We start from the raw sequence: 11,393 nt of genomic DNA on the forward strand, positions 1-11,393 counted from the left end.
ATAAAAAAGCTCTATCCAGTATTGGGTTAATCATTTGTTCCACTTTCTCAATTAGATCAAGTAGAATGGGGGTCCACAGACCCCAGGCCGATTGACATAAGATAACAGTTAGAAGTGGGTAATGGGTAAAGGGATGCCTCCTTGCCCCCCATTCCACACAAGCAAAAAAGCACAATCCAATTGATCATTAATCATTTCCTCCCCACTTCTTAATTAGAACAATCAAACTGGGCTCCACTGATCCTCCCATGTCCATTGACACAAAATTATTTCTTTTAACAGCCAAGTTTAAGGATAGGTAAAGAAAGTACATCTGTTGCCTTCCTTTCCAGAATCCACATAAAGGATAGATTCCATACCATAAATAATATCCCAAGCACTGCCTGGAAGAGACTAATGAACCTAACTCCCAAATCATTTGAATAGATCGACAACTCATACAACCCAAACTTTAAACTACAAATCTACAAGAACTAACTGCCCTAAAGTTCAAGGTTACTCACACAAACACGTCTGCTAGACTATTTCACAGGGTACTTAATATTATACCTGTAAAGAATACCCCAGACCGTATTTGAAACTAGATCTGTGTGATTGCAAATTGTCAAGGCATACCTGAAGGGCAAACAATTTCAAACAAACAGCTGAATAGGCTGTTCAAGGGTATGTACCCCGTTAAAGGTGAGATTGACTTCAAATACTACTTTAGTTCCTACATTCCTCACACTGGTATGGCATCTTCCACTCAAGCTGTGGAATTCATTTCTCATAAAACTCAGATGTTCCAGCCTTCCTCTTCTCTTATTTCCAAACTACCATTCTGGGCATGCATTTGCCTTTCAAGTTTAAGCAGCATTGCTTCCATCTTGGAGTCTGACCCACACAGCTGGAGCTACTACTACCACCACTATTATCATTACTACACTCATTAACCTCTCTTTATGCCGAAGGAAACCCCAATTGATCTGCCTCCCTTCATCTACTTGTCAGTATTTCCTTTTATTTTCACATGACCCACAAAGGCACTTCAATTTATTCATCCTTTTCTATTTGTTTAAATTTATTTATTCACCCAAATTTTAATCAAGCAGATACTACTGACGAGTATAACATCTTTTTTATAGGCAGCATCATAAGGACTTAAGTTCCACAGGTAGCATTTAGTTAAATATAACATTTCTTTATACATTGTAGATCAAACTGTTCGGTTCCTAGATGGTCAGCAATCACATCATCTAATTTAAATTGAGTCTCTATTTACATTTCCCATATTTGCAACATTGCAACAAGCAACTCATCACTACATGAATAGAACTGTCAAGTACAACAAAAGCCTCTCCAATACATATTTGCTGAGCCATTTCAAATTTTTGGAGAAACATACTAAAGGAAAAGTTAGTTTACGAACCTGCATTTCTCATTCTTCCAGGAAGGTAGTTATATGGAAGCTTTGGCTGGCAACAAAATTGGCGATCCTCCAATGGGTAACTAATAACTGCCTTCCGCTTTCTCATCGTTGCTTCCATATTCAAATTCTCACCCTCAGAACTCCTTTTACTCAAGCAGGAGTCTAATGGGTCATCAGTATTGCCCCTGGGGAAGAAAGGGAACTGTTTATCCACTTGTGGTGACAGATCACTGAACTTGCTCCCTTCCCGGGAACAACTGGAACCAACATCCTCAAACTCTTGGGGCCAACTGTTTTCTACACTTACACAGGGAATTGAGAGAGGGCCCAACCGCAATGACAGATCACAGTCAATCTTGGGAGAGTTCTCAGTAACATGACCAAAATCCGTCTGACTGGGCTTCTTTGTAGGATCTATAGCATAAGAGAAAAGGTTTTGTATGGTACCCATCCCTGCAGGCTCCATAGGGTTAGACTTTGGATGGGATTGAACACCAAAACCACACTGGGATTCTTCACATTGAAGCTGGTTTCCATCATACAAGGGATAAACTGCACATACGTTCGAAGCAGGATAAACTTCCATTTGTAAGCACTTATTACCAGATGGAGGACAGTTCTCAGAGGAAAAGAGGAATTTGCTAGTGGGGCAATCATTGTTGTGGAAAGCAGTGCTGTGAGGTTCCAAACCAGGCTGGATCACACTCATGGATGAGGGTTTTATAAAGGTTGCGTAGCGAGACATAACCTGCGAAATGGTTGTATGATTCCCCTGAGGGGAATTCTCTAAAATGCTGGGGGAAATACTGATGGGTTCTTGAGTGCTGGGAGTGAGGTAACATCTCGGATTATTATTTCGCTGGCTCCTCGATGCCCTTCTCTGTGGGCAACCCAAATTTAGAGAGGCTGCACAAAGACAAGGTAGCTGCATTTTAGACTATTCCTAAATTTTCAAAAAGAGACTAGACTCATACATATGATCTGTTTGCTTGCCATGAAATGGTGGAGAAAAGGAAAGAAAAACTTGGCAACTTGGCAACCTGGCAACTTACAACAGCCATTTCAACCCCATACTGTCATAAGATTCAAAGTGTTCAATCATTTTCCTCCAAAATCACCAATAAATCATGCCCATCATAAACTGGTTTTCTTTGTAATTGAAATCAAACATTCAAGCATGACCCAATATTTTTCCAAACTGACAAAACCCAACTGCAGGAACATGTAATTGTACAAAATAACAAGGACTTTTAAGCAGAAAAGAACAAATACGTATGGCTACCTTCAATACAAGGCTGAAGAAACTCTCCAGTTTCAGTACTCTCATCTCTTCGAATTATAGTGTTAATGGCATCGTTTGCCCGGTCCCAAAGAGTCTTAAGATCCATGTATTCAGCCTATGCAAGCAAAAATATGTTAAACCTCCGTTCGGTCGCCGAGAAAATGTAGTAAAGGATCTTTTACACAGTTGGGACCAAAGAAATCATAGTACAAAGAAGTGAAGCTCTTTCATTTTTAAGATAAACAGAAGCCATAAAGCCAAAAAATTGTTTTCTTTCTTTTCCTCACATTTTCTAGGCAATCAAAAGGAGAGGTAACTAGGTCAGCAAAGAAAAAAAGAACTACCTCAGAGTTGGCTTTGGAGTACATAATTTCTTCAGCTTTCAAAACAACAATAGGGAGCTTCTCTTGCCATTCCTTGTTCTTTTTTGTTGCAGAGCTATGAATCTCATTGACAACCCTAATCACAGAGCACAAGCACAACATAAGGAGGAGAGAGAGAAACCCATCTCAGATATTCATTTCTTCAGCCTTGACATCCATGAATGCCAACAGAGAAAACTTCTGGGCTTTCAAGAGAGAGAGAGAGAGGAAGAAGAATAGAAAAAACCTGAAAATTTCTTGAATGAGAGAGCCCCTGATGGGTTGATGCCTATCACTGTGCCAAGCTCTCCTCACACACTCATAAGGCCTTGGGCCTGGCCTAGGCATCCTGAATAATACAAAGAAGAAGGCAAGAGAAGAGAAGAAGAGTCCCCTGTTTTTTTGAGAGACAGATAGAGAGAGGGAGAGAGGATTTCAATTTGTAGAAAGAGAAAGCAAAGCGGAAGCACCCCACCCACTCCACAGTTAAGAAGACAGGGGGGCGGTGTCTGGTGGAGTCTGCCCCCCCTTTTTGCTTTTCCAATTAGTGAGTCAGGGTTGAAGAAGGGTGAGCAGCAAAATGCAGAGCAGTAGCAAAGATTTAAGTAGGCAATGAAATGACAGAGAGAGAAAGAAAGAGGCAGGCTTTTTCTCCTTTTCTGATATATTTTAAAAACTTTCGCTTGGGTTTTCTTTTTCTCCCTCTCCTCTCCTCTCCTCTCCTGTCATTCACTCAATTATTCAAAGAGTTTATTGATGAGTTTGGTGTGTCCCCCACTCATCCACATGCCTGCTTCCCCAAGGCCCAGGACTCTCTCTCCCCCCCTCCCCCTCCTCAGTCCCCCTCACCCTCACCCTTCATTCATACAAGACATTAAGAAGTGGGCATTGGGGCAGAGTTTTTGTTGATATTTGTCACTGTCGGTGGCATCTAGGCAACCCCAACCTCTCCTGTTTTCTTTTTCCTTCACAAAAACTAATTTCATAAAACCCCAAAAAAGAAAAATAGAAAAAAAAAAAAAAAAAACCCTGTAGAAAGAAAATACATAACAACTTTCACAAAAAAAGACCCTGCAAATCATGCTTTCTTCTTCTACGCTTTCAACTCTCCTCTCTGCACACACACCAACACATGACTGACTAATCATCTTTTTCTCTGCTTACACAATTGGAAACTATACTCTGAAAAACGAAATCTCATATCTCTGCATTTTAATTGTACGTGTTGATTAAAGTTAAAGACTTATTCAGCCATGCTTTTATTTCTTTTCCCCTCCTAATATTCCAAGCCTATTCTCTACTTTTCAACCCATCCTTTCCACATGGTCTGGCTTATTGTACTGCTCTAATGTTTACTATATTGAAAACCAACTACCATAGACTTCAACATACTAAAATTTCATTAGATTTGTGACGTTATGTATTGATGATGCCTAATTATGTTAGGTATTTTTCCTATATAGGAAGGCCCATCCAATCAATCAAAAATATTTTTAATCCTTTCAAAATCATTTCTCTAACTAAAAATATTTCTCTCATTTTAATTATACCTCCTTCCAACTTTGTTACTCCAATTAGGGATGACAACGGGCTGGTTCGGGACGGGTCGCCCCCATCCCAATCCGGCCCCGTTTAACCTTTGTTTTTTTAAAATAATTTTAAAATTTTTAATTATATTAAAATAAATATATTTTATAAATAATTAAATTATTATTTATTTATAACTTATTTTATTAAAAATAATTTATTATTATTTATATATTAAAAATAGTAAAATATTAAATATAATCGGGGCGGGTGAGGCAATACCCGAACCCGTTCCAAGCTTTTAAAAAAATTCACAAACCCGTTTATTAAAATTAAATTCCGTCACGGGTACCCGAATAGACCCGTCTCATTGCCATCCCTAACTCCAATATTCGAAAATAGATTCCGTGAATTTCTTTTATAAATGGTTTACGTTTTGATATATAAAAATTAAAAAATAAAAATTTGTTAAGACACTATAAAAAATTCTAAAGAAATTATAAAAATGATTACAAGTACTTATTTAGTTATTTACGATATAAATGATAATGATATCGGATAAAAGGGAAAATTTTTAACGTCATAAAAATATGTACTTCCTTTTAATAGGCGTGTTTAAACTTTAAAGCGATGATAACTCATTTGACACAAATTTGGATATGAAATTGATTCGATGTGGGGATTCGTTTGATCTTTATTAGTTTAGGCTTGTAGTTGTGTGGGACACAATCCAGACGTGAAAGGCGTCGGTGAGATGTAAGTATGGGCCCGGACTCGGATTGTGACAAATTGATTTGGAGGCTGAGAATGCTGTAAACATTGTGAACTTTGAATTAGTAGTTTATAGGTATTTGTAGGTGCCTAGTTTCTTTTTTTTTTTTAAAAAAAAATAAAATAAAATAAAGTAAAATCGTTAAATTCGAGTCACACTCGCATTTAAAGCACGTGAGAAACACATTTGTTTCTACTCTCCACCAAAAAAGGAAAATGTCATTAAATTCTAGTCACACTCGCATTTAAAGCACGTGGAGAAGACACACGTGTCACGTTCCCTGAAATTAGAGAGTGCAACTCAGATGCAGTGCAGACGCGTGTCTTGATTAGGTCTTTATCACGGTAGAAGTGGGTGGTGAAATGAGCTGTTGTTTTGCCCTTTTGCAGACAAACAAACCCCAGCCATGATTTTATACATCTATTTAACAGTTCCATCATCCATGGGTAGTCATGCCTCGCCTTCACATCCACCTATAAGAATTTGCCACGTTTTAAAAAAAATCTGAAGATTTTAACACTTAAATATTCACTATAATACAATATTTTAATTAAACAAATTTAGCTTATCATAAAATTTTGCAACATTTAAAATTCTTTACTTAAATTCTATCTAAGTAAAATAATAATAATAATAATTAATTTCATAAATATATTTTATATATAATTTTTTTAAAATATTAAATATAATTACTTAACATCTCTCTAAAAAATAAATTCTATAAAAAAGAAAAATTTATAAAGGTAAAAATTAATGAAATTTAAAATTAATAATTTGGTATATTTTCAAAAAATATATGTTGTTTGTGAAATTAAAATAAAATAATATAAAGTATTTATATATAAAAAAAAAAATCAACAACAAACGGCTATAAAATTGGTGTTTCCTATCTTGATACGCAAAATGGGTGGTTCGGAGGGGATCGGGCCTCCAAAGAAAATTTAGTCTAGGGTTGGCCCATGATTTATGTCTTTCCATGTCTCCCTTTATGATGGCATGTAATCGATTGATTTTTCATCATTTATTGCATCAAAATAAAATTTATAATCTAATTCAATTATGCTAAAATAACTATTGCTCAATCAAAAAGGGTTTTTAGTAAAAGGTATAATAGTATAACGATTTTAGGAATCGTCCACTAGAATGAATTATTTTTTGTAATTAAGTCTTGAATGAGGGGAAAAGAAATGATTGTGATCAAGTGAAATTGAATTAACAATTCATGATAAAATTTCAAAATAACAAGGATTTCAATTGAGATAAACAATAAAATGTAAAATAAAAGGAAATTAATAAGGACAAGAAACTCTCATAGTTAGGATTTTCTAGAAAACGATCTCTATGATGAATAGATGTTGAGATTTATTTTTTATCAAGTTAGATTGAAAATCTAAATTCTCATATAAATCAATTTTTTATTTAGCTTTAAGTTTAGATCTAATTTCTCTTCAAATTAGGTTATTTAATCAAAGAGATCAATTTAAACTATATACTCAATTCATCTTAAATTATCTTTCAATGATTCATACAATGCAATTATTTGATTTCATCAAATTTTGCTTTAAGAATTTAATGAATCTACCTAATTTGCAATGTAATAGTCATTCAAGATCATTTGAAGAGAAAAATTCTCAAAATTCAATTAATCAATCAATTGGATTAAATTACCATGACAATTAAAGCTCATTTATTTAATTCACCATAGATCTTACCTCTACATCATTCTTCCTCCAAGAAAAACGAGATTTAGCTACTCATGCTTAGAGATTTGATCTCATCGAGCATGTTTGGCTAGTGAGAAAATGAGGGGAAAAAAAAGAAGATAATTCTATTAAGAGAGAGAATCTAGAAAATTCTATAATCAGGAGTATCCAAAAGTTTTTTAATAAAAGATTCAAGTTTCTATTTATATCCCAAGATCAAGTGGAAACTTGACATCATCCAAGAGGTTTTCTAGAAGCTTCTCCATTAAGCAATTTGGAGCTTAACAACAAAACAATCATTTTGCACGAGTTCAACCAATTTGCATGAAGAAAACCAATTTTACATGGTCGTGTGAAATCAATGGAGCAACAACAACAATCATAACTTCCGGGACCATTTCACATAACTGTGCGAAAATTTCGCATGATCATACAAAATCAACTTGCAAATTTTCCTTGGCCTGTAGCACAAATCCATCTTCTGGTCCATTTATCACAGTCATGCGAATCTGCAACATTTGATTTTTGAACTTTCCTTTGTCATTTTTTCTATTTCCTTCTTTTAATTTTACCTTAACTACCTCAAATCCTGATCCAAACCAATCGCATTGCTTCTTTCATTATACATTTAGATCATCATCAACATTATTTGTTCTCTTCAATTCGATTCATCTCTTTTGTCACCAATTTATCAAAATCATACCTTGAAATGACTCCAAAACTTCATAAAACTTGTTAGTAATTATTGCAAGGACAATAATATATTAATTGGATATTTTAGGCATAATTACTACTCAAAAGATGTAAATTTTATGAGAATTATTACCTAAAATATACTTTTTTTTAGTAGTAATTAGCATCAAAAGAGGAATCAGACAATTTTATTAATAAATTTCATTAATAAAATTTGTTCAATAGTTCAAAATAAATAATCAAATGTCCTTCCCACAATTGCAATAAGTTTGTTTAATATATAATTAATCAATTTTTAAAATTGAAATAAAGATTTTGTCCTCTCTTAAAGAAGTTATTGTGTGTTTAGTACCTGCGTAATCCATCTATTATAATTAATGTTGTCACACAACAAATATACATTGTGCATATATATATATATATATATATTATTAAAAAAATTAGGCTAATCCAACCTATGGTAATCACCCTATAAGGGGGTGAATAGGGTGATAGTATCTTTTTGCAAATTAAACGATGTGAATGTAAGAGACAAATATATGCAAGTATATAATAAAACAATATAAAGACAATTGCATATAAAGTAAAAGAGTAGGGAAAAGAAAATGCAAACACAAGATTTTATAATGGTTCGGCGCAACCCGACCTACATCCACTCTCCTCTAGCTTCAATCCCAAGCTTGAGGCTCCACTAATTTAAGGCTTCCAAACCAAGCTTTTAAGCAATACAATTGGATTATGGTTCCAGTCTACCATTTTGGACTTTTGGCTCCAAGTACCCTTTACAATCCTCGAGAGATACTCCACTCATGAACAACCTCTCAATTGATACCCCACACTTGAGAAACTTCCTCTTAAAGATTTATAAATAAATGATCTCACAAAATCCTAGTATAAAAACTTTAAGCTCAAATGATACAAGAAAACTAGGATTGAATGGTATACTAAAGATATGCAAGTTTTAGAACAATGATGCACTTAAAAACACTCTTCCAAGGCTCAAATGTATTCAAGAAAGGTTTGGGAATGTTGAGCTCATAAACAATGAAGATTTGGAGCCTTTTTATAGAGGAAAAAAGTCAAACTAGCTGTTGAGGGTTCGATCGATCGAGTTGAGGGTTGACTAGCCGTTAGCATTTAATGCTTGGCAAGTAATCGTTGGACCTCGACCGGTTGAGGTGTGGGTCGACTGGTTCCTTATCCGGTTGAGCAACCATTCTAAAAGAGAGAGAAGTTTTTTTGCACCTCTCGATTGGTTGAGCTGGCGGTCGACCGGTTACTGTTCACACCATTGACTGGTTGAACTAGGGGTTGACCTGCTCCTAGACCAGTTGAGCTGGCGGTCGACCAGTTCCTCATTCGGTTCAATCGGTTGAGCCGTTTTTGGCTCAACAACCAACTTTTTCAACTTAAAACCTTTTAAACAAGTTTGAAAAACATTTGACATAAGGTTTTAGTTGAAACATAAAATAATCCAATTTTAAAATATTTAAAACAAAATAACTCTTGGATGATTTTGGTGCATAAGTAAATAATGTAATGCATGAAAATCCTAGAGCACCAACAACCTTACAAAGAGATTTTATGAAGTTTGGGTCTTGAAAAACACTTCTATTTGAGGTGGTCTTCTTCTTCATGATTTCTCCTTGGCTTGATTTGTCTTTGAGATTGTCACTTTGGAAATTGTCTTGCCTAATCACACTTGAAATATAATCATTAATTTTAAACCTTCTTTTATTATCATCAAAATTGAGATTAACCAAACCTTGGTTTCATATGTATGAAGTATGAAAGATGTATTATTAAATTTTAAATGTGATGGGATAATGTGAAAAAACATGCTATAGATTTGAAGTAAAGTGTCATTAATCTTTTGTTTTTTGAAAAAAAAAAAAAAAAAAACTCTTTTTTGGTAGTATGAGAATAAGAGATAAGGTATCATCATCCATGCTTTTCATGCTTTTAAATATAGAAATATGATTTTCAAATTAAAGATTCTATATCACAAAATATTTTTTAGCTAAATAATTGTTATTTTATTTGATTTCTTATAAATATGATAATATTTATAAATATTTAATAGAATTCGCTTTCAAATATCCTCTATTAATAATCTAATAGAATTAGGAGTATTATCATTTTTATTATTAACAATCTATTACTATTTTTGAAATCAATTCAACCTCTAAATTCTATAAATCTATTATTTCTAGCAACTACCATATCATCCCTTAATGTCATATATTTTGCAAGAATTATGAATGCATCATCTAGATGTCTACTTATAAAATCATTCACCATCAGACATTTTTATTTCCTATCTTTGATCCATCAAAAATTGGTTTAACTTTTCCATTAATTAGACGAATCAATTGAATATTTTTTTCAACCACTTGAAGGACATTATACCCTCCATTTTGAATAAGAGAATCGACCAAACCTTCTTGAAGATTTTGGAAGTTACTCATAATAATAAGAGAGGAGTTGAAATGGTTTTTCTTAGATTGTACTTGGTTTATATGAATCCATATGCTCCACATAATAATGGTAATCTTTTCCATAGGGTGGTTGAAAATTTACAATTGATTTTTAAATTTTTGTACACCATTTCAGGTTGAGATAAAAATTTGTCTTCATACATTAAAAGGGTAGGACAATTTAACTTAATAATTAAGATCCCAAATTCCTTGAATAAAATGACATTTTCATTATTTTGATTGTATAGATAATATGTGTTTATAATTTCAATTATTCTAGTTCTCATTTATAAGAAGGGCTTCTCTAATGGCTAACTATATATATTTAAAAAATACATAATATTTTTAGCATAAGATTTAATGCAAAATTAATACAAAAATTGGTTTTAGAGTGCACATAAGGCTTCCTCATCGCTTCTATCGTTGATTTGAGATTCAAATTACCATCTTAAGAGAATTCCATAAAAATCCTATTTGAGGTGGGAAAGGAAGGGATTGTTAGAATAGAACTCTTAAAAACACAACATGAAGCAACATTTTATGGATTTATTATTTATTTAATAAGATTCCAATTTGTCATTTTTATTTATCTATTTCATGCATTATACCTTATGAGCATTTTAACTTAACATTTTTTTGCATTGTATATGACTTAAGTATATTAAGAGTTGTATGGAAGATTCAAGTCATGAGTTTCTTATAAGTACATGATTTCTTTACAACTAGTTTATAAACTTAGACAATATATTTGGAGTTGTAGTGTATTACCTCCTAATTGGAGAGATGATTGGTTTTGGTCATCAGTATGAGGTTTTCATGGTGAGTATACTAGTGTGTATGATTATATAATAGGTAGTACCTATGGTAAGTCATGATGTTTGGCTATCAAGAATTTATGATTTCACAAAATTGTTATACTATATGGTCTCTCAACGTTGAAAGGATATTCAATTTGTGTTAAAGTCTATAGTGAATTTGACTTATGGGTGAAACCCTAAGGTGACTTTCATCTACAGTGAGTCGTGATGTTTGACTATCAGGTAGTCATAATCTCACCAAACTTGAGAGAAGACTGGATTTATTCTAAAGTTTGCAATTACTTTGACTTACAAGTGAGACCCTAAGGTGGTTGTGTCTTCCCTAAGGGTTGGGTAACTGTTGATAGAGTT

General features: G+C 33.5%; 1 protein-coding gene across 1 annotated transcript; it reads right to left on the reverse strand.

Moving 5' to 3' along the window:
* Positions 1-1,159: 1,159 nt before the first annotated feature.
* LOC100266444 (uncharacterized) lies at positions 1,160-3,918 on the reverse strand. The gene is made up of 4 exons (XM_002285114.5): positions 3,300-3,918; positions 3,035-3,149; positions 2,691-2,805; positions 1,160-2,314 (listed from the first exon to the last, which is right to left on the reverse strand). Exons 1-4 carry the CDS (start codon positions 3,398-3,400, stop codon positions 1,401-1,403), a joined length of 1,245 nt encoding a protein of 414 aa, XP_002285150.2. The 5' UTR covers positions 3,401-3,918; the 3' UTR covers positions 1,160-1,400.
* Between the last annotated feature and the right edge of the window lie 7,475 nt (positions 3,919-11,393).

This window comes from Vitis vinifera, chromosome 4, assembly GCF_030704535.1.
Source record: "Vitis vinifera cultivar Pinot Noir 40024 chromosome 4, ASM3070453v1".
In the NCBI taxonomy this organism is placed as follows: domain Eukaryota; kingdom Viridiplantae; phylum Streptophyta; class Magnoliopsida; order Vitales; family Vitaceae; genus Vitis; species Vitis vinifera.